This window comes from Semicossyphus pulcher, unplaced genomic scaffold (genome assembly GCF_022749685.1).
Source record: "Semicossyphus pulcher isolate SPU_LCO1_2020_fin unplaced genomic scaffold, fSemPul1.0.p SCAF_18, whole genome shotgun sequence".
Classification (NCBI taxonomy): domain Eukaryota; kingdom Metazoa; phylum Chordata; class Actinopteri; order Labriformes; family Labridae; genus Semicossyphus; species Semicossyphus pulcher.
Genome location: NW_027211691.1, coordinates 17,746,307 through 17,768,798, shown reverse-complemented (window position 1 = coordinate 17,768,798; position 22,492 = coordinate 17,746,307). Strand labels below are relative to the sequence as shown.

The following is a 22,492-nucleotide window of genomic DNA, read 5'->3' as shown; positions in this document are numbered from 1 at the left end:
CTGAATGTGGACGTGTCTACGTTGAGCTTTGGTACGAGCAAACAGGTTGCACAGCCCTTGTGACATACTTTGCTGAATACTTTGAAAGTTTCAGCTGAATTGCATTTAGCAGCCTGAAGGGAGCAACACGTCTGAAAATGTGATTTATGATCACCAAACTGACGACTCAGTTAAAAGACTAGGAAACTAAAAGCTAGATAAGATTGAAAGCCAGCGTAAAATGTGAGTTTTATTAATTGTGAGATTACCTGTCGAAGCTCAAAATGCCAAAACACCCACCTGCCCACACCTACCAACAAACCCAGGAGCAGTTGTAAAGGTCTGTTTTTTTATATACAGCACAGAATGACCATCTTTTTGGCAAAACATACACTATCCTTAGACAAAAAAGCCGAAAAATTAAACAAAGGAATAGTTTAAGTAGGAACTTCAAGATTTGTGTATTAGAGGGTTGTGTATTAGCAAGAATCTGGCAATACGATACATATCACGATACACGGTTTACGATTCAATATTAGAGATAGACCGATATGGTTTTTTCAGGGCCGATACCGATTATTAGCAGTCAAGGAGGCCGATAACCGATATTTAAAGCCGATATTCATTTGCAGTAAAAGTGAAAATATTGGCGTCAAAATTTTGAATAATACAAACTCCAACACTTAACTTTGTTTAAATGCCTTTAAGCATATGCATCAGAGCCAAAATAACCCAGTTTTAAATTGATCTCTTATCGGCCGTCGGATTAAAAAAAATTTAATTTAATTTAATTTAAAAAAATTTTTTTAAAGGCCGATGCCAATATGCGTCAAAATGCCGAATATCGGCGCCGATAATCGGTCTATCCCTATTCAATATATCGCGATATCGTAAACAAGATTACATATTGCATCGTTTATGACTCTGCCTGTTTGTCTTTGTGCTAGCGCTCTGTGCTAACTTCCTGCCTCAGTTTATGCAGGATTTGAAGGCGTTAAAGATACATTAAAACGCTCATATTAAGCAGTCAGGGCTTTAAACACAACACAGAAGTGAAGCAAAAAATGCATTTCCCTGGACTGATATGATGTTCTCTTTGGATAAAGATACTCACAAATATCACTCCAACGCTCTCTCTTTTTGAACCATTAAAATACCTTTATTGTGACGACCTGCTCATTTAGTAGTGCTGTCAAAAATGATGTTCAATGTTTCTTTCTAAAAATAAACACTTAGGTTCACATAGGTTCGTACTTGCTGATATATTTATTTAAGCAGAAACATGCCTTTTAAAAGATCAACAGAGGCTTCCTGTTTGCATAATAAACAAATGAAATAATCATGTTACAGTAGAACGGACATTCAGCGCTCGGAGCGAGCTGTGCTGCGAGGTACATTTATTTAAACACAAATATGTCTTATGTAATAAAATCAGCATACATACACTTGTCTGTTACTGTGGGGGTGAAAATCTCTCTCTCCCCGGCCGGGCTGAATTCTCCACCATCATTACCACACGTCACACAGCTCGTTTCAGCGAGACTAAAGTTAATTATTAACGTATAAATCGACGTGTGCATTCAAAGAGTACGTGTGAGAGCTTGCGAGACAGCCACGGTAGTGCTGATTGGTTTCACATTGAATATTAATTTTAATAACCGAATATCTGTTTTTTATTACAATTCCGTTATACGTTTAAATTTAGAATATTTACTGACAGCCCGATCATGTGGGCCTTCATTGTTCAAAAAGAGAGCTTCGTAAAGATTTCCTGTGATTTGGTGACAAAATTTAAGCACTTCAACAAAGCCTTGCATGTAAACCATTATTTGAAATCAATACAATGATTTAGACAATCAATACAACAAGACGTAATATGTGTTACGCGATAATGAAGGGTTTCATTACTTACCTAAAAGCCCCTACAGAGCATTTCATGACCTGAACAGAGAACAAAATAGTGTTTTAACACAGTATGCATAAGAAGCAGATGTAGAGTCACCGTGTAGAGTGAGTGAGTTAAGTATGCACAGACAATTATGTCAAAGTGAAACTGTATGCATTTAAAGTTTCCTTCTCAGATCAAGTTCTAGCTTACTTATCAAGGTTTGGGATTGTGTTAATAAGCTTTCATTTACAATTCTGTGGAGCTTAATTATAACGCTGTTGAGACGTCTAAGCTCAATCCTCGAGAGAAACTATGGGTTAATAAGTAAGTTAAGACTCTCCGCCCCGGCCCCCAGATATGTAGGGTGTTATTATTATTATTCTGTAAGGAATACTGAATAATACTTAGCTGTCAAAACTCAGCATGCTAAAAATAGAACGCAGCGGAGACGAAGCTTTGCAGTCTCCTTGGTAGCCTGTCTGCCTGCAGCCCTGCTTGTTCTGTATGATAATGTCTGTACCCTTCTGAACTGCAGACTCTGTCAGCATTGTGTGTCCCTAGAAGCTAATGTGTGTTGGAATTGCGTGTCACTTTAAAAGCTCCTTTCTTTGACTCTCTAATAGTCTGCGAAGAAGAGCAGCAGCGAGCCCAGTCCTTATGTGCAGATGACTGTTGGACACAAAACACAAGAGAGTAAGGTGAGTCATATAAATGAGTATCCATTAGTATGATTATAAGACTTTGTGCTCCTAAAATGATGCATCGATTCCCGGCCTTCACAATGCGCCAACTTTAAGCCGGCATTTAAAAGCATCTGCAGGACCAAACATTGAATCCAGCAGGTATTTTTACCTGAATATACCTCACATTCTTACACACAAAGAGCTATTGAATTTTAACCGGCAGCACATCTCCTTCTTCGGCTGTCTCCCCCTGCAGCTTTGCTATTTCAGCATGCTTCCCTTTGTCTCTTACCATCACAGAGAGAGGAAGTGAAAATGGGCGTAAAAGAAAATAAAATTCAGTATTATATTCGCCGACACGCCAGTTAGTGTCGACTAAAGAGCTTCTACATCGACATTAAGCTTGTTTACTAGCTATCTCTCACGGGAAATTTCTATATAAAGTCGAAGAGGGGAAATGTTTAAGGGGGAAAAAAGGGCTCAAACGAGCCAAGTTATTGTTGGTGCTGAAGCTTTACTGCAAGCGTCCAATGGCTTCAGGGAGGTTTGTTTTATTAGATCCCTTCGGTAGCTGAGCTGTAAGATGGGTTAAATGTTTTTCTGTGGAAGAGGCTCTGTTACTGAAGGACTTGGGAGATAAAATGCAACAATGAAAGCACGTTAAATGACTCATGTAGAAAGACGTCCAACCTTTTAAATGGCAGAAAATTATATGGTTCTGGTAATCGTGTTAGGTTAACATGGACGTCAATAAAGATATAGGTTTCAACACACAAACAGGCATACACTTGGAAATCAGACCTTTGCTCAGGTTTAAGCTACATGTGCTCTGATGGTAATTATGTGATGTCATCAAAGTTCATGTAGAGTCTAAAAGTGGGAGGGGCCCCTTCTTCTGAAGGTTTTCTTACTGAGTCAGATTTTCTTTAAAGAGGGGGCGTTACGCTGCGTCACATTTTAAGACATACATATAATGTTACAATGTTGGATGTCCAGACTGAACGTGGGTCAAGTTTCAAATCTGTAGGTAAAAGCATGTTGGAGTAATCCCCAGGCTTCTCAGCTCAGTCTGCAGGCGGCTGTGAACGACAGGTTACACTCAGTTTTTTCTACAGCAGGCTTCGGAGAGCTGGCCAATCAGAAGAAAGCGGGCTTGTTGGGGCGGGGTGTCTTAAAGGGACAGAGCTGACTGAGTGATTTCAGCCAGAGGCAGTATGAGGGCCTGCACAGAGTAAATTATACTAAGCTACTCCACAGGTTTCACAGAGTGAAATATGAAGCTTGAAATTAGCATAATACCACCACCCCCCCTTTAAATAATATCACCGTCACTAAACATAAAACAGGGGACACTCATTTCTTTCTCTCATTTCTCTCTTTCACCCTCATTTTCAGTCTGAGATCAGTCTGTGAGTGCAGACAGCTCAAAATAATACAATGGAGCCAGTGAGGTGCACGTATCAGAGCTGTAGGTGTTTATTGTTGCAGTTGGCAACAAAACAGGATGTCAAAGTTGCCAAATTCATCAAGAAAATGAGCCAAAATCTATCAAATCTGCATGATTTATTATTAGTTTTCCGAACATCATCTTTAGCCTTTGTCCTTGGAATAACTCGTAACAGGAAAAAGAAGTGAAACTGCTGAGTGGCCCGAGTGTGGCTTTTGTCTGCGGCGTTTTTTGGCTTCAGTCTGACTCGTAGTAAATGGGAAACATGCTCTTTTGGACGGAGGTCAAATTAAACCGAGCTGGTTAGAGGTTTTTAAACATTATAAGAAGAAATAAAATATCTTTATTTAAACTGCCACAAAGTTCAGGAAAAGTTTGGGTGAAAGCAAGTAAGACAAAAAAACACAGAAGGAAGAATACAGAAATAATAATAATAAAATAATCAATAAATGCAAATTAAAAACAATAAAATATAAGACGACAACATTTCTAAGCTTGTCTATAAACATTAAAGAACAAAACGGATTGTACGATATTACTAACAAATTGATTTAACGTTCCAGTTCAAAAAACCACTTTATAACCACTAATTGATACATTTCTCCAGATGAATTGCATTTTCAATTAGCTGCACTCAATTGTCTTTTAATTAACCATCGATTTTCTGTCCGCCCATAAAGATCCGGTACAAGACCAAGGAGCCTCTGTGGGAAGATTGCTTCTCCTTCCTCGTTCACAACCCCAGGAGGCAGGAGCTGGAGGTGGAGGTAATGCTGCATACATCCTCACTAATGATGTTTTTTTTATAAGATCATGCAGCAAATCGTCAAAGTAGCTGACCCGTCTTAAAGCTTCTTCCTTTCCGATGCACAGGTAAAGGATGACAAGCACAAATGCACCCTGGGTAATTTGACGGTGCCTTTGAGCAGCCTGTTGGAGGAGGAGGACATGACGCTGACTCAGTGCTTTCCTCTCAAGAACTCCGGGCCCAGCTCCACCATCAAACTCAAGATGGCCCTGAGGGTAAAAATGGGCTCCGTCACTTCTCTCTGATCCTGTATGCATAAGTGATTTAAGGGTTTGTTCATTTCAGGAAGCAAGAACAGGTGTTCCAGATTTGCTGATTCAAACAAAAGAGACTGTGAGAAGCTGTAATAAAGGTGTATCGAGTGGCACAAAAGTTGCAGCAAAGCAAGTATCGACTTTACTGAAAATTATGTATTGAATTCATAACGGCCTTTACATTTTATAGTCTCAGCTCAAGGCTAATTTGACGCTTGGCTAAGCTACTCCCTCCTTTGTTACTGTTGACACTTAGCTAGCTGTTAACTATTAGCTGATGACAGTCTTAGATTCAACTCTCCACTATGGCTGAACAAACAAAGAAAAGATGGATGACTACAGATAGAACTTCAAAAATAAGTGAAAAGAAATAAACTCGACGCTCAGATGAAGGCAAACAGTCTAAAAAGGAAAGCGACCGTCAGCCAGGAAAATCAAGAGTTACAACCGGAGCCAACCGTGGACGTCACACATGCAACACTGTCTGGATATCTGGGAAGTGTGCTCCCGCAATTACCGTTTATCGCCATAGGTGCCACCAAAGACAACAAAACTGAGATCTTCAAGACAACAACTTTAAGTAACTGTTCCTGGCAGATTGTATCAGTAGTAGCTAGCTAGCTAATTAAGCTAACGTTAGCTTCATACGTTGGCTGAAAATTTGGCTACATTTTAATGTTTCCAGCTGACTTTTACTGACAAGAATCTTCTTGTTTCCCTTCAAATTTATTTAAACGGTCACTTTAACCAAATAAGTAATACGAAATTAACAATTAATAAGGAAAAGAATAAGAATAATGGTATCTTTCAATTTAGGAAATCTGTTTCTGGAGATTTCAACTGCAACATCTCTTCAGAAACATATTCTGGACGATCCACAGAACATAATATCTACAGTTGTACTTTTATACTGAAAAATAGTCCCTATAAACAAGTATGTTCTATGTAACCCACGCCCTTTCGAAGCCCTTTAACCTCCATCCCCTCCTCATAAATCACAGTTTAACCACTGAACTCATTTCATGAAGGTGCCTTTCCATCACATGACACTAAAGACATATTGACAGTCTAATGCTCCCTTAATACACAGAATACCAGAGCAGTAAATTGCTTTGTCCTTCGTGACACTGGAACTAAGTGCATCGTCTTGGATTGAATCGTCACTGCTGATCAAATAAAAATGATTGCAGTCGTATAAAAATATTGCCCTGCACTCAAACCGCTTTCGCGTATTGGCTCACAAACGACGTAAAAAGATTCATAACGGGTATTCAAAGAGGGAAATGGCTCTACAGGCTAATCGACTGCTTTGGAAGCACCCTAGAAAGAAAGACGCTTAAGGAGATTCAGCCCAGCCCAAGCTGACCAAACCCCCTTTAAAAAACATTCATTTTTGTGGAATTAAGATTAAGACGGTATTTTATAGGTATTTTATAGCACTTTGGCAGGAAACAACATTATTACACTTCAAGTACTAACAGGTACTTATTTGTCATTATTATCCAGTAATGTCCCTCCTCTCTTTCCGTAGATCCTGTCCCTGGAAAAGCAGGTCTCCTCAGACCTGCCCTCCTCCGTCCGCGTCAGGAAGTCCAGTGTGCCGCAGCCTAACGCGACCCCCTCCCTGAGACTATCGGCCTCTGATTCCCCGCTGCCTCCGCCCACACCTCCGCCACCAATAGATGCTTCCACCCTCACCCTCCAGCAGCGGGACGGCGAGCCGTACTCAGCCAGCCCTCTCCGCAGTGTCTCTAACCTGAGCACCTGCATGTCCAGCTCCCAGAAACACCTGCCTCATAAGGAGTCCACGCCCAGCCTGGCCTCGGATATCTCTCTGCCCTTCGCTACGTTGGAGCTTCAGCAACGGCTCCGTCAGCTGCAGAAGTAATTGAACATTTCCCCACATACTGTTTATGATACATTGATCCCCATCCCCCTCATTTATGGATCTTATTGTTTTTTGATTTACTTAATTTAAATTCTGCCTGTCATCATTTTTAAAATATGTATCTTTATGAACATTTTATCTGACTACATTTTGAAATATCTTACTACCTCTCACTACCTATGATGTATGACTTCAGCAGCACCCTCAGGAAGTGACACTAACTTACTTTGCTGTGTTTATAGTGGCTCGGCCCCCAGCCAGTACCCCCTGGGCGAGATCCAGCTGACTGTTCGACACAGCGCCCAGAGGAACAAACTCATCGTGGTGGTGCACGCCTGCCGGTGAGGTCCATAACTGCCTTCATGCAATGCATTTTAATGTGCCTTTTGAAAGATATATGAGGCTTTTATTTATTTCCTAAAGACTTTCCCCCTCCAACCAGTCTGTCCTTGTTTTTTGGCCGGAGTCTGGGTCATTTACAGTAATTTGTGGGCAGTGATTCTTCAGCATGCAGATCCTCTGGCCCTTTGGGAGCGAAATACATTTAAAGGGCTAGTTCGCAGACTTTCAACCTCAGCCCTATCATGCTTTATGGGGAGCTAATGCCTTTATGGTAGGAAAAAAAATGCAATTTCGCTCTGTGCCTTTGCAGTATGCTATCCGCTTCTCCAATGGGCCCTGGAAAACCTCCGCCAGACGACGTAAAAAACACGTCATCTGGCGGAGGCCAGGGAGCTCGCTAAACTCCACTTCCTCAATCCAGGACGCTCGCCTCCGATGTCTGCAGTGTTAAAATGTAATCATTTGTTCCGTGAGGTACCTTGAAACGCTGCCTGCTCTCCTGTTTTCCCTCCCAGACATTTCACATTTATAACTGAGTCATGTCTCGTTCAAAATCATCAGGTTTGAAATGTAGACTGAAGTCCCAAAGTATTTTTAGACGATCCACCGGTCGTTTTTTGGATTCTGTGCCGCTCTGACCCATTGCCTGCAGCGAAAACGGTAGTATTTCACTCCAGCGTCTCTCACTGAGCCGTTCCTTTTAGAGGGAGGAGCGCAATGCACGCTGGGTGTTGTAGGAATGTAGAATGGGCGAAACCACGAGCTGTTTGTGCAACTTTCTCCACAGCTATGGCGCCAGTTTCAAATATTATTGTGACTGACAGTGGCTTTTTCCGGGGGCGAATTTCTCCTTTAAGAATATAGGCACCGTTAAAGTCGGCAACATGTGCCCGGCAACATGTGAGTGAAACTATTTTGTCCTGTGTGTCCTCAGTAACTTGATAGCCTTCACCAAAGACAGCTCAGATCCCTTCATCCGTCTCTATTTGCTGCCTGACAAGAGCCGGACGGGGAGGAGGAAGACCGGCACCATGAAGAGGACCCTTAACCCTGTCTATGATCAAACGTGGGTTTAAATATTATCACTACGTCATGCTTTTAATTTCAATAAATGGCCTTTTTTTAATGCATACTGTGTTAAATGTGTGTTTTTGCAGGTTTGAGTTTAGTGTATCTATGGTGGAGCTCCACAGGAGGACTCTGGATGTAGCAGTGAAGAACGGAGGGAGCATCTTGTCCAAACACAAAGGGCTTTTAGGAAAGGTAACTCCTGCAGGTTTTTGCTTCCTGCTGTTATTTATGAGCAGCTGAGTCAGTCCCAAGTGCTGCATAGATACCAAAATCCTCATTTCTGCTTTTTGTTCATAATTTCAGGTGATGGTAGATTTAAGCGGGGACGATATATCAAAAGGATGGACGCAGTGGTAAACTTGTATTTTATCTCTGCAGCATTAAAGGTTCCTTTAGCCTTTTAAAGTGCCTAAATGTATCTGTTTTATGATTTCTCCTGCAGGTATGATTTAAGTGAAGATGGCTGGACGTCTCAAAGCATAAGAAGTATTCAAGACCCCCTCCTCACATCGTGAACCCGCCTCTCTACTGTACGATTGCGATCTTGTTAATAAAAGGGCACATCATTTTGTTGTATTCGTGTACATTTTTCATATAGTTTACAGGAATTACTTCAGCATGCAAGACGTTTTTCAGACTTTTCTTATTATTATTATACTACGATCCTGATTGGAAGATATTGTAATGCATCGAAACACAATGATTGCCTTGTCTTTTTTTCTCCGTTGTCATTGTTTTGTGTAAATATCAAGTTGCTAATATATATAGTTAAATGAATTTGCAGGGGCTGTCTTGGCATTTTGTTTCCTTAAGGGGAAATCAGTTTGAAGTCTTTCAATATGTAACTGCTTTCTGTCCAGTTTGTTTAAATGTCTGAGAGAGCTCTTACCAAAGGAACAGATACAGACACAAAAGTAGGTTTAAGTAGCAGCTGACTTAGTTATTTTATTTCATGCAGTGTTATTTGATTGTTTACCTCTTATTCTTATGTTCTGCTTGATTACAAACATGGAATTCAGAGAATGACATTATTAGTATGTATATTTTAAGAGGACTTTGTGCAATATTGATTTTTCTGAACATTGTCTCAGATACTGTGGACATGAGGGCATTTAAGTGCTATGAACAAGTGCTGTATAAAATGAACCGCTATTAAGGATACTTGAATAAGGGTTTGATTTTTATTCAAACCATATGTGAGTCGAACAAACTGAGAAGAGACAACAATTATTGCATTTTATGAGCAGGGCTGCCAGAATGTTGTACGATGACAAAACTGTGTCATACGCTTATACATGTTTTTGTTTTTTGTTTTTTTGCCATGCAGTCATAACTATTTGTTGGAGCGTTTAAATACTTTTATTGTTATCTATCCTGTGCCTTAAAAAAATGCTATGTAATTATTTGCCTTGTTAACGTTATTTTTGAATGACATGATGCCTCAAGGGTGTGAGGAATAAATGGTTTCTCTGGTGAAAATGGTCTTACTTTAGTCTTTTTGTCCAGCAACAAAGACAGAATTATTTCCACCTGAAATAAATTGTATTGGTGTATGTGGTCCTTAAGTGCCTTTTAGCCAAATCACTTAATTCGACCTTGCAGCATAATTTCCCTTTAACATCAAGCTGCAATCGATTTTCCACAAAATAATTAAAAACTTTGGCAACTGCAGTGCTACACCTTTTTTGAGACAAATTACCTATCTGCCCCTATAAAGACACAACTGCAAGACACAGAGGACATATGCAAGGATTTGTCGCCATCAAGTGGTAGAAGAGGCAAACGACAACAATACGTCGTCAAGCGTGGACTTATGACGTCATGACGCATATATGGCAAGGCGATAGGGCACTCACCACTATTTCCTCTCGATTTAGATTAAAATGCCAAGTTTCATGCCATTTGTGTAGTCAAACAGCATTCTAGTGGAAAAACATCAGAATAATAATGCCATAAAGGGGCACCGAAACTGATGTACCTCCCAAGAACTCGCTTTGAAAGTGGCGTTTTTGGGCTCTGTAACGGCGCATAATGCGGCGTTCTAATTCTTTTCACTAGAATGCTGTATAAAGCTGCGTTAATGGCGCTCCTTTTCGGCGTAATAAGCAGCGTTCTAGCGTTCTTCTCAAGAGAACTCCGGAAAAGCGGCATTTTTCACAACCAGGACAGAAAAAGACGTCGTTTTCTTGTAAATCGCGGAAAAATGGTGGCAAATATTGTCACTTTCGGCTTGCCATATACGTCATGACGTATTAGACAGTCGACGTTTTACAAATTTGCGCGGGTTTGCTGTTGTAATGGGTGGCTGTCATCCGTCTGTTGTCATTTCACAAAATTTAAATAAATAGGTAAAAAGCGAAGCTGTTGGATTATATTTTACACTTCTCTGATAAGTAGTCACGATACTACCAATAGCAACGGTTAGGGAATTATTAACATTCACAAGTAACACTTTTAAAGCTAACGGCAAACGGGATGCATTTTTGTTTTGGTCTCGTTACAGCAGCCTTCGTCGGCTAGTTTAGGTTAGCTGAAGTAGTTAGTCCGTTAAAGTTGCTGTGTTTTTCATCGCAGGTTTGCTGGGTATCTTCTTGTCACTTGGAAACCGTCATCATGTCGAAGCGAGAAGCGTTTTTAGAGGCTGCCTGTAAGAACAATGTAGAGGACTTCCTCCGCTTTATTCAGCTTCATGTAAGTAGCAAACTGTACAAACTGTAGCCTTCAAAATAATCATACAGCTAAATTACACCTCTAGAACGAGTATTTGTTATTAAGTTATTAAATAGATTTCACCATGAGAAACTTTAATATCATGTGCAATAACACTTTCTCAATATTAGGTTATAGTATGTTCATTATTATGAGCAACATCTCCCTTAGCAGAGGCTTATTTATAGAGTGCTTTATTATGTGCCATACTGCCACTTATTTATTACTATGTGCAAATGACTTACCTTTAACTATCCTGTTAAAATTACCTTGCACTATAACATACATATTTATCTAATATAAGGTTTTCATAACTTCTTATTTTCACTGCAAATACAACTGTTAATGTGTTTCTGCCACCATTACTTTTTACTAAGCTTTGTTTTGTAAATATCTTACTGTACTATTGTTATTATATTAGGCAATGTCTCTCAGCATTTAACTTCTATACACTTTATATTTTATATTTCACTTATATTTGAGTTATTTTGTATTTCTTGTTATTGTGCTGTCACTTTGGAGCATCCTTCAGGATTAATAAAGTTCTATTCTATTCTGTAGAATAATTTAAAAATACTTTTATTTTCTTATTTTAGTTTAGACGGTTTAGTTTGATTACAAAGGTTACCAGAGTTAAATGTTAGATGTATGCCTCTGACCAACACCCTAAAGCAACCCGATAAGAAAACATTTAATATTTTACTCAATAAATGAAAAAAAAAGTGGGCATGTTTATTCTTTCTATTTCAATAATTAAATCCCTGCACTGATGTTGTTTCTCTCACTGCTTCTCCGTTTACCGCTGCGTAGAAGGACAAAGCGGAGCCTTTCGATGTGGAGGAAGTGGTGCAGGAGATGCCTCGAGACCAGAGACAGACTCTGTGGGGAAAACTGGCTTCACTCCTTCAGGACGTCCTACAAGAGTTACCTCCTGAGCGCTGGGAGGAGCGCAGGGAGGAGGCCATGGAGGTGGAGTCAGCTGCTGACCCTGTGAGTTCACCAGTTTTACATGCTTTAGGCATTGCAATAAAAAATTCAGACGCATAAGGATTTGTGTCTTTAATATGAAGTGTCTACTTCTTTATCATCTCTTCCTTTAGAAACATGTCATGGCGGTCGTTGATGGCGTGACAGTAGTAGCTGCGGCTTCCTTAAAGGTCCTACAAGACGGCGACACGTACACTGCCCTTCTGGAAATTGCACACAAGCTTCATGGTTGGTGTCTTAACTAAGTTTTCTCTCTGCTAAATAGATGTATCGGCATAAATGTGTTTATTTTCCCCTCATGAGATGAGTCTCTCCTTTGTGTCTTTTCCCCTCAGCTGTTCTGGAGTCGCTGCCTGTCTCAGAGTCGCCTTTGCAGCTCCACATCCACGCTCTGTGCGAGGCCTGGTGGAAGAAGGGCCTGAAAGAAAAAGAAAAGTTCGGCCGCAGTGCTTTCCTCATCTCCCTGCAGAAGAGCTTCATTTTGAAGAAACCAGTCAGTGATACAACTTCAGATCAGTCGATAATGCGCCTTTTGTTGCTGTCGTCATAAGGTTATGTTGTTATTATTCTTCTGTGTTGTCAGGGTGCTGAGATTCAAAGAGTGTGGACTCTTCATGACGTGCTTCTGAGTCTGGACTACACATCAGAGGACAACAAGCAGATTGTCGACTTGCTGCTTCAGTGCTTTCACCGTCCTATTTACATTAGAAACGATGATGTGAGTTGAGTGATATGAAGCCACGGTGTGTGTTTGCGCCGTCACCGTCTCTGTTCTTACTGTTGTGACTTGAGCCGTCAGCCTCATGATCTCGTTGTTCTCCCAGGGAAAGCGATTCCTGGTGTTTCTTTTCAGCTGGAACGTCGGCTTCATCTGGGTGATTCATGGCACCATCAAAAACCAGCTGGAGTTCTACAGCAAGTAAGATGCTTAGTTTATTATGCTTGTTAGCAGCAGTGTTTCCCTCTTTGTGTCGTTTACTTTTAATTTGCTCTGTTCAGGACGATGACTGCTCATATTACGGAGATCTACTTCAGAGCGTGGAAGAAGGCCAGCGGAGACTTCCTGGAGCAGATCGAGAGCTCGTGCATTCAGGACTTTATGCAGAATGCGATCTTGCTCCGTAGAGCATCTCCCGTATATACCAAAGTCCGACAGGTCCGATCGACTTACTACCCAGCTTTTATAAACAGTCATGTTCTTATAGTGTAATTAATTCTGGCATCTCCTTGCAGATTGTGAGCTATTTCCACACAAGGAAGGGCTGCCACAGGGTGGACAAGATGCTCTATAACCTCTACAAGCCCATTCTCTGGAAAGCTTTAAGCGTACGGATACAGATCTCTAATTGCCTTCATATAAGTGTTTTGCTTTATTTTAGTCTGATGTGTTTCTGTTTGATCCTGGCAGGCTCCAAACTTTGAGGTGCGAGCAAATGCAACTCTTCTTTTCACCGAGGCGTTCCCGGTCCACGACCCGGAGCAGAACAACAAGAATATAGACGAGACCATTCAGAAGCAGCTGGACACAGCAATGGTGAGGACTGATCTGGTGTCTTCTCTCACTAAGCTGTAATCAGAAATTACAACCGCCTATCTGTGATCCTCAGAGCCTCCTCGATGATCCGCATCCCACTGTGCGCTCCAATGCAACTCTGGGGGTCTGTAAGATCCTGGCTAAGTGCTGGGAGCTCCTCCCCCCTACGATCATCACAGACTTCCTGAAGAAGCTGGTGATGGAGCTGGCGTCCGACAGCAGCTCGCCTGACGTCCGGTGCTCGGTCTTCAAGGTGGGAAACCTCTCTTCTTTTCTGTCCCTGGAAAACAAAGACTCTTAGAGGATCTAATCTGTTCTTGTCCAAAGCTTTTCTGTTGCCAAAGTGTATCCTTTATTGTCACTGTAAACAGAGTAAGCACGAGTGATTTTATTGGCGGTAGACGGGATCTTTAATGACTTGTGGTTTTGTTTTCCTCCAGTGTCTGACTATTGTCTTGGACAACACGCTCAGCCATCCGGTATTGGAAAAACTCCTGCCCACTCTCAAATACAGCCTCCACGACAACTCAGAGAAAGTCCGCACAGCTTTCCTCGACATGCTTATAAAGGTCAAGGCAGTGCGTGCAGCCAAGGTACACGACATTCATTCAACATCTTATTGTATTTGTGCTGACACCTTGTCTTGTGTGTCTTATATCACAGTTCATGAATTGTGTTTCTTTTGGCTCACTTTAATTATTTCCCAAAAAGTACAATCTGGATTATCACACAATAGACTGGGAATTTTATATTTTTTTTACTCTCTATGTATTTGTCTGTGCCTATTAAACAAAACAGAATATAAAGTGCACACAGCAGCAAAGAAAAAGAAAATATGATAATGTTACACGATTGTCTCCAATTAGTCCATTAATATGTTTTAATGACAGAACAAGCCCGTCTTATTGTAGTGGACCCTTAATTCCATAGATACAAATGCATGCAAGTAGGGCTGTCCTGAATAGCATTTTTTTTTTTGGATGTTGAAGCGTTGCAGCAATTTGTCAGTTAGGACGGGGGTGTCGCAGGTAGACGAGAGTGAAAGGTGTTGCAGGTAGACGAAAGCTATAGCATGAAAGATATATGGTTCATAATGATTAATGTTGGGTTATTATTTCAATAAGCTAATTATTATTTACTGGGCTAAGTCTTAAGCCGCTTTCCCACTGGCTAACACCCGGCATTTTTGCTTAGTCGGAAAGGTTACAATTTGTATTCAGAGTCGGGGTCAAATGACTCTGCAGTAGACCCGGGTAGTTATTGCCTCGGCTCCAATTGGCATTGATGGGAACACATAAACCGGGTCCACACGCTAATTTCCGGCCCCTTTCCTGCACAATGACGTTCCGGCCGCTGTCGCGTAAATACAGATGCAGCAACACGGGCAAGACAGCAAGGGGAGAGAGCTTCTTCTGATCTGAGGGGAGGAAGAAATAAGGCGGAAGGGGACTTTTGTTTACTCACCTTGTTTCTGGCACGTTTGTGATGTCAGACGGTGACACAGCAGTAAAGAGACCGACAGGCGTATACTCCACTGGCAATCTGCATTTATTAGCGGGTCTTCCCGGGTCTTAAAAACATGCGACAGCGTGTTAAGTTTGCAGGGGTTAAAAAGGAAAAAAATTATACTGATTTTTGCTGTCGATAACCATGGCAACGATTGAAGCTTTGAAGCATTCAGGTTAGCTCTACATGCACGTTTACTGAAAAGGCCAAACTATCTTTTTATTTGTAACTGCAAGTAGCTTGAAAAGTGGAAATCGACTTTCATGTGCCAATCCATCAAGGACATTCTCACAAATCAAGTACTGGTAGTTGGCAAGTAGCTTCAGTCGTAAATGGAGTCAAGCTGAGCAGTATGTGTTAATATTTCATCTCTATATACTTGGTACAAATCCAGATCTAAGTTGCACTGAGACCCAATCCACCTAAATAAAAAGTTTACTGCAGGTGTAAAAAGTGTTTTTCCTCTCCAGTTTTGGGACGTGTGCAACATGGACCACCTGCTGGCCCGCCTGGCTGTCGACTCGCATTCGGTTTCCAAGCGCATCGTCGACCTGCTCTTCAAGTCCTTCTTCCCCGTCAACGAGTCGGAGCGGGAGTGGTGCTGTCGCTGCATCACCCTCATCCAGATGAACCCCATGGCTGCCAGGAAGTTCTACCAGTTTGCCCACAAACACACAGCTCCCACTAACATAAGTAAGCACCGTGTGAACATTTAACCCTTATTGAAGACGAACCAATGAATGTGCTGCCACGTCAAGTTCACCCATCGTGTTGTCTCCTCTTCCAGTAAAGCTGATGTTGGCCATCCGGCGTGTTCTGAACACCTGCATCCAGAATGACAACGACATGTCGGATATTAATGACAGCAACAAGGAGAACAGTGCAGTAAGAAACAGAGATGCTAATGCTAATAGCGACGAAAGAACAAGTTTTAATTTTTGTTTTTTAAAGGGTAATTAAGTTGAAGCTTGTTAAAATCCTAATGACAGTTTGATCCCAGCAGGCAGAGCCTCTGCTGGGGAAAGACAAGGCCATCGTGTCTCGTCTGCTGGAGGTCGTGGTCATCCTGTGGAGAAGCGTGGAGAAGGCGCTGAAACTGAACGAAGAGGCCCAGAAGTACACGTTTGCCAAGTTTGGAAATGTCATGTCCAAATATTTCCAGGCCTTTGAGGTACTTTAAACTGCGTGTGTGCTGCTGTTTGTACTTTTTGTTGCTTATTATAAGTGTGAAAGTTTCTTTTATTGTGTTTTCCAGGATGAACAGTGCACCGTTCCTCTCGTACAACTGGCCTCATTTATGCCTCCAGCTGCCGTTCCCACATTCAGGTGTCTCCCTGAGCTCTTTTACACCCATGCCTCATATGTTCCCCCTGACCTGGTCTAACCTGCCTCCCTCCTCCTGCTGTCTCGTTCGCAGCTGTGGCGTCTTGTCCAGACTGAGGAGGATGGACCCAGCAGCAGCGCCTCCACAGTTCAGCCAGCTGTTAGACTGCATGTGCAGCTGGGGCCAGGCTGCTGACATCCTCGAACTCGTCACTGACTGGCTCACAGAGGCTCTGCCCAAAGACGGGGTCAGTAAACACAACAGAGGACGACTTTGACGAACATGAAGGGCTGAAAATGTTTTTGAAAAAGGTTTATGTCACTTTTTCCTCTTTTAAAAGTCTCTTTGTTTTAACTTCAGGACAAGGCGAAAAGCAATAGAAAAGTGCGAATCCAGGAGACGGTGGAGGCCAAACCTGACCTTGCACTGGCTTACCTGGAGTATCTGTTCAGCCACACTTCAACGCGAGAGAAAGTCCTCGCTCTTGGAGAGAGGCCACTGAAGCAGCTGCATACAGTTCTAGGAAACTGGAAGGTAAGTTTGACACCTTTCATCAGTACTGGATCTGTTTTTTCCCTGCTCGAATCAGCAGAGTAGATACATGTCTTTGATATCTTTACTCAACGTTTGCCTCAACAGTCGGTGCTGCACAGCCACCTCAGCTCCACCACACAAGATCCTACGAGTCCCAGTGTGGAGACGGCACTGAAAGTCTTCATGTATCACGGCCGCCTCGGTGCACATCTGCAACACAATGTGAGTTTCTCTCTTTGAATACATTACATTTCAATTCCCACTTCCTTTTTAATCTTCTCAGTTGTATTTATCTGGTGGCCTTAAACTGCTAGCACGCAGACATTCATGCAGTTTATCTGGGATCTGCTTACAGTACGGTGGCCGACGAGGGCAGTCGTGCTGCAACGGTCCAAACGGTTTCCATTAGGAGAAACAGGCTGCAAATTCAAAAACACATGCAACGATGGAAGCGTGCTGCAAAACGCTGAAACAAAAGTATTAACATCAAACGTGCAGCAAATACAGAAACAATGCAAAGTCAACAACACACGGTAGCCCCTCTTATGCCACCGTAAGTTCTCCACAGTGCACACACAAACACAGCAGGCTCACTTACAGTTTATACCTTCTTATTGTCTCCTGCGACTCCACACACTATAACACACAGATCGCTCTCTCGCCGTGCGCCTCCGCTGCCCGGCCTCCTTGCCACACCGGCCCGATCTCTAACTCTGGTAACAGTTCAGCAAAAGATTATGAGTTTTGTCCGCTGACGTGACATCCTTCCTCATGTGTGGAAGCCGCCCAGGGTCCAGCTCGCCACTGCCTAAAAAGGGGTGAGCAGATTAGCTACCGAGCACCAGCTGTGCTAATCACCTCACCTGGCGCTGCTCTCCTGAGCCACCCCCACACCTCTCCCTCCTGCAGCTGCATGCTAGCCATGCCCACCTCCACACACACAAACCCTGCAAATCAGAGACAGTGAATGTATTCATTATCAGACCTTAGATCATTAGATGCCTGTTTACCTTATGGAAACTGTCAGCGCGATTGCCCTTGCCGGCCACCGTAGCTTACCCTAATTATTTTATTAGACTCGCTTTAGTCAGGGATGAACTTTGGTTTGATTTTGTTGTTAGCTTGAAGCTGAAATGTTTAGTCATTCAACAGAGAACTTGTGTACAACTATTTTGTGAACTGCTTCAGTCATTTTTCAAGGAAAAATGTGAAAAAAATGCTGCACATTCTCAGGTTACAGCTTTTTCAATAGTAGGATGCTTTTCTTTGTCATCCATTGCAGAAAACTGTGACCTGTTGATTTTAGACCTTTGGGAAGAAAAGACAAGACATTTGTAGACCTTATTTTCACTGTGATTGGCTACTTTCCACTAATAGACCAAATAATTCAACAAAAAAAGTATCATTTTACTCTCTGGTCACAAGCTCAAGTAATATATTGTTTTTATGTGTCCAAATATATAATTTTTTTTCACAATTTAAGCTACAAAAACGAATAAATACATAAAAAATGTTTAAGAAATGAAACCTTTTCTTGTTCCGCAGTCCTCAGAGGGTCGAGACTATCTGCTCTCTCTGGAGCATGTGGCAGCGTGGGTAGCTGAGAGGGTGTTGCCCTTCCTGGCTAAACCGATCAACTCTGATGATAATGAGGAGTCAGAGAAGTCTCAGCCACTGGCTGCACAGATAACTGAGGTGAGCTCTGCTATTACATTTGTTATCATACATCTACTGTCATATGTTCATTTTAGACTTTAAAATGTCCACTAAAATCTAATTGAGCCTAAACAAACATGTGTTCTGAGCGTCCAGCGAGCCTTGCCAGAATGCAATTAGTGAAGCTAAAATGACTTGCTGAATATGCGAGGAAGCAGTCAGCACCAGCTTTTAATTTGGGCGAATAGGGAAAATGTGTGTGGCCTCCATTAAGGGAGACGGGAAACGCTTCTCCACTGCAGCACAAATGTGCGATTTAGGCAGTTTCATAACAGAATATCACCTATAAGCAGCTGCACATGAAAAAGATGACGAGGCCGAGCTTTGTGGGAAGTTTGAGGCAGATTTCAGAGGGAAAGTCGAACGTCTGCTTCAGACCAACACAAGAAGCTGTTCTGCTGTTAAACACGCAGACGTGCAGGATCTTTGTTGTTTTTTTTTCAGAAAGTTAAGTGTGTGTTTTGGTTAGCGGAAGCGGCTACAGCGGCTCCACCCGCCGATCTCTCCTGCGCAGCTCTGGCTCCAAGTGACGTCACCATCGTTAGATGGCAGCGCCTATCACGGGGGCTATTTTGGCTTCAATTTCGTACAATGGGAGCAGATGGAGATGCGTCGTCTATCTATATAAACAGTCATTGATTGGGACAACCTGTAAGTTATTAACCTTTTTCCTCAGTGAGCCGGCTTCTCAGGGCTGTTTTTATCTGGAGCAAGAATCAGCGCTCTGCTGCTACACTCCACACAAGAATTGTGCCGGCAAACTTTGCCAGCTTTGCCCACTTGGAATAGATTTCCCCGAAATCCTGGATGATAGATTCACAGGCCGTGTGGAATTTAAACCCGCCGTGGCCACGCAGCGCTGTCGCCATCAGAACTGAATCGCGCCGAGTACCGAGATGCAAATGATGGGTCGCACTGTGCCGTTGTCCGCCTCCGTCTCCGCCTGTCCATCTCTCAATGGAGGCAAAGGCTGTTTAAGTTTATATTTAAGTTGTCTTAGCAACACCTCTTTTAATTTACACAATAGCCTATTCAATACGTCATTATTATTCTTTAAATGATTTATTTATTTAGCATATTTTCTCACCTGACATTTTGGCCGTTGATATCTTTATCTGCCGGACAACTACATGTGATACCGCCGAAAGTCCGGTACATACTGGCTAACATAAACCCTGGTTCTAGCTATTGTATTGATAATATCAGAAAACGATAAGTCAGTTGGTCTTTATAAATGCTTTTTATAATTCTATCTTTCACTTGATAATCAGATACAACTAGTCCCTTTAACTAAACACCCAAAAGCTGAATATTTCTGACCCCTGCTAAATATTCATCCCCTGCTGAGATGAGATCTGAGATGGATGTGAAAACATTTCATGGACGGATGGTTAGGTGCATTTCCTAAAACTATTTTTTCAGTCAGGTCATTTATGTGAATTATAAAGTCAGTCCAAGCAAGACAATCTCTCTGCAGGGAAATCAGACCTCCGTGTTCATAAATTGCCAGTTCTGTTTTTTGTCTTGCTCATTTTCACCCTCGCACTCGGCCTGCGCCGACGTCTGCAGGTGACAAATACACACTTCTGTTGTTATCCAGAACATTACGTTTTAGGAGCCTTTCTTTTCGTGCCTCCTGCTTTGAGGACTTTCAGTTCTGCTCGGTAAATTTAGACGCCTCATACGTCGTTCTGCTCCAGTCCACACATACACTCTGTCCGTGCCTCCTCCTGCTCGTACTGCCACACTAAGATGGGCTTTTTCTCTTTATTTGTGCCATTATTTTCCAGCCTGTCACCACAAGCCTGCTGCGATCAGATATTGAAAATAACCCTTGTATTCATGCGGTGGAAGGCAGCTCCTATAGGCCAGCATGTACCCGTAGAAATGAAGAATGAAATGATGTTCCCGAAAGACCTCTGATTTAAAATCTTTTTTTCTCTATAATGACGATGATGCATTTCACCAGAGTTTCCTGTCGGTGTGCCGAGACGTTTTCGTCGTGAGCTTGGGCGACGACAAGTTCAAAGGTCAAATCCTCCACCTGTGCTCGCTCACGCTTCTCTCAGGTGAGTGCTTCAAATGTCTTAATAAGAGAGTAAATATGTAACAACAATGAACGGCCTAACAGTAGGTCCTTTGTGTTTCCAGAGGCGGGCTACCTGTGCATCCCTGCAGTGCTGCCCATTTTGAAGGAGGTGGCGGACGGCTACGTACCCGAGGACGACTACCAGACTGAGGAGAATCAGGAGGATGCGGCCAGCGTCATTCTGGGCGTGGTGGCAAACCTCTTCCAGAAGGTTATTGAGCTCCTGGCTCGCCGTCTCAGGAAGGAACCAGAGGAGGGGAAACAGGTAGGCAGACATTGTAACCCACTGTATCTTATTTTACCTTCTCGTGTAAAACACTTTTTTATGTTAAAAATACCTCAATTTTTGCGTCCTGTCTTAGCTGTGTCAGTCAGCTGTTCCCAGCCTGACAGACTTCCTCCAGGTGGCTCAGGCGTGGGACAGAGCGCCTCTCTGCGGGGTCTTCTCTACCCTTTTTGCCGTCATCGTCGTGGAGAAGAGACATTTGCTTCAGAAGGTTTGAACAATGAAGACAAAGCATCCTAAATGTCCTCGGCGTGACACGGGACTTGAGCGATAATAGCCTTATGCAAATGTGATGAATTCTGCTGTGCTGTGACTTTTACAGATTACCCATCCTGAAGAGGTGATCACCCCGGAGTCAGTGGAGGACATGCCTCCTCTGTCCGGCGTCCTCCTGTCAGTCATCCTCAAATCACCTGCTGTCACCAGGTAAACATCCTCTTCTCATGCCAACTCCTCTGAAATGCATTTACTCAACTTAAATGTAATGTTCTTACATGTTCTTTAATGCTCCTTTTAAGGGCGTTTTTGACTGAAGTGAGCTCATCTTTGGACTCTGAGGCCATCAGCAGTTTGAATGAACTAGCTGCTGTCCTGCACGTCTTAGCGGTCATCAAACACAGTGAGTTCACGTGATATTTGAGTGTATTTCGGTCATTAAAACAGCATGTTCGGATATCTTAAAGATACACTTGGATTTGGTCAATGTTTTGTACATTCTTCAGCGGGGCAGTCGAAAGCGAGCCTGAAGAGCGCAGCCACGTCCGTCCACCAGCAGCTTTACAAACATGCAGTCACAGCGACAGACAGCGGAGACATCCAGAGGTAAGTGGAAGGAAGTGACATAATTGTTTTGTTAGATCATCTGTGTGTAAATATATTGTTTGCTTTCGTTCATGAGCTGTAATGATGAGTGTTTTCATCCCTTTCTACCACAGGGTCATTTATGAATCTTCTGTGAAGACCTTGAATGAAATCCTGGATTTATAGGTTCACGTGTTTGACATGTAATATCTGCCTCATGACGCTAAAGAGATCAGCTTTGGTGTGAGCCTTACATATATTCTGTTATTGGCTGATCTTGACTTTTGTCTCTCTGGCTTTGTACATTGATAATGTTGAAAATGAATGATTGAGTGACATTCATCTTTAAAGCTTCCTCACCACAGCTCTGCTCTTTTCTCATGTTTTGTAACTATTCAACATAAAATGCATATATTTTTTCATGTTTCTCTATCTGTGTTTGTGTATCTGTGTGTCTGTCAGCATGCCGGCTGCAGCGTGCTACTAAAAGAAAATAAAGCAAACTGCATCAATCAACGTTGAACTGATGTTTGTCTCTCTCAGACACTTTCTTGCCTGTGCAGCAGAATGCTGTGATAACTCCACATAACAAACAATAAATCATCCTCCCTCATTCTTAAAGGGGACCAGACCCCAAGTTTAAGAA

The 22,492-nt window shown here is 42.3% G+C and overlaps 2 protein-coding genes across 2 annotated transcripts in view; both read left to right on the top strand.

Annotated features, from left to right (window-relative positions):
• esyt2b (extended synaptotagmin-like protein 2b) overlaps nucleotides 1–9,833 on the top strand; it is a 42,572-nt gene extending 32,739 nt beyond the window's left edge. The window contains exons 14-22 of the mRNA XM_069667177.1: nucleotides 2,491–2,565; nucleotides 4,678–4,764; nucleotides 4,871–5,020; nucleotides 6,591–6,943; nucleotides 7,190–7,288; nucleotides 8,224–8,355; nucleotides 8,447–8,552; nucleotides 8,664–8,713; nucleotides 8,803–9,833. Of these exons, the coding sequence (XP_069523278.1) occupies nucleotides 2,491–2,565; nucleotides 4,678–4,764; nucleotides 4,871–5,020; nucleotides 6,591–6,943; nucleotides 7,190–7,288; nucleotides 8,224–8,355; nucleotides 8,447–8,552; nucleotides 8,664–8,713; nucleotides 8,803–8,875 (1,125 nt within the window). The 3' untranslated portion in view covers nucleotides 8,876–9,833. The remainder of the gene's footprint in view (nucleotides 1–2,490; nucleotides 2,566–4,677; nucleotides 4,765–4,870; nucleotides 5,021–6,590; nucleotides 6,944–7,189; nucleotides 7,289–8,223; nucleotides 8,356–8,446; nucleotides 8,553–8,663; nucleotides 8,714–8,802) is intronic.
• Nucleotides 9,834–10,647: 814 nt separating this feature from the next.
• Nucleotides 10,648–22,309, top strand: ncapg2 (non-SMC condensin II complex, subunit G2). The gene is made up of 27 exons (XM_069667537.1): nucleotides 10,648–10,708; nucleotides 10,935–11,051; nucleotides 11,880–12,059; nucleotides 12,170–12,284; nucleotides 12,392–12,549; nucleotides 12,640–12,774; nucleotides 12,881–12,975; nucleotides 13,056–13,212; nucleotides 13,290–13,382; nucleotides 13,465–13,590; nucleotides 13,664–13,843; nucleotides 14,031–14,183; nucleotides 15,567–15,789; nucleotides 15,884–15,981; nucleotides 16,097–16,267; nucleotides 16,352–16,422; nucleotides 16,514–16,667; nucleotides 16,781–16,954; nucleotides 17,060–17,176; nucleotides 18,500–18,649; nucleotides 20,640–20,739; nucleotides 20,822–21,024; nucleotides 21,122–21,256; nucleotides 21,368–21,471; nucleotides 21,564–21,664; nucleotides 21,768–21,867; nucleotides 21,981–22,309. Exons 2-27 carry the CDS (start codon nucleotides 10,974–10,976, stop codon nucleotides 22,030–22,032), a joined length of 3,423 nt encoding a protein of 1,140 aa, XP_069523638.1. The 5' UTR covers nucleotides 10,648–10,708; nucleotides 10,935–10,973; the 3' UTR covers nucleotides 22,033–22,309.
• Nucleotides 22,310–22,492: the final 183 nt, after the last annotated feature.

Coding starts and splice junctions, on each gene's coding strand:
- ncapg2 (XM_069667537.1), top strand. CDS start 10,974: ATGTCGAAGCGAGAAGCGTTTTTAGAGGCTGCCTGTAAGAACAATGTA. Junction 13,383..13,464: donor TTCTCTGGAAAGCTTTAAGC/GTACGGATACAG, acceptor TGATCCTGGCAG/GCTCCAAACTTTGAGGTGCG. Junction 14,184..15,566: donor AGGCAGTGCGTGCAGCCAAG/GTACACGACATT, acceptor TTTCCTCTCCAG/TTTTGGGACGTGTGCAACAT.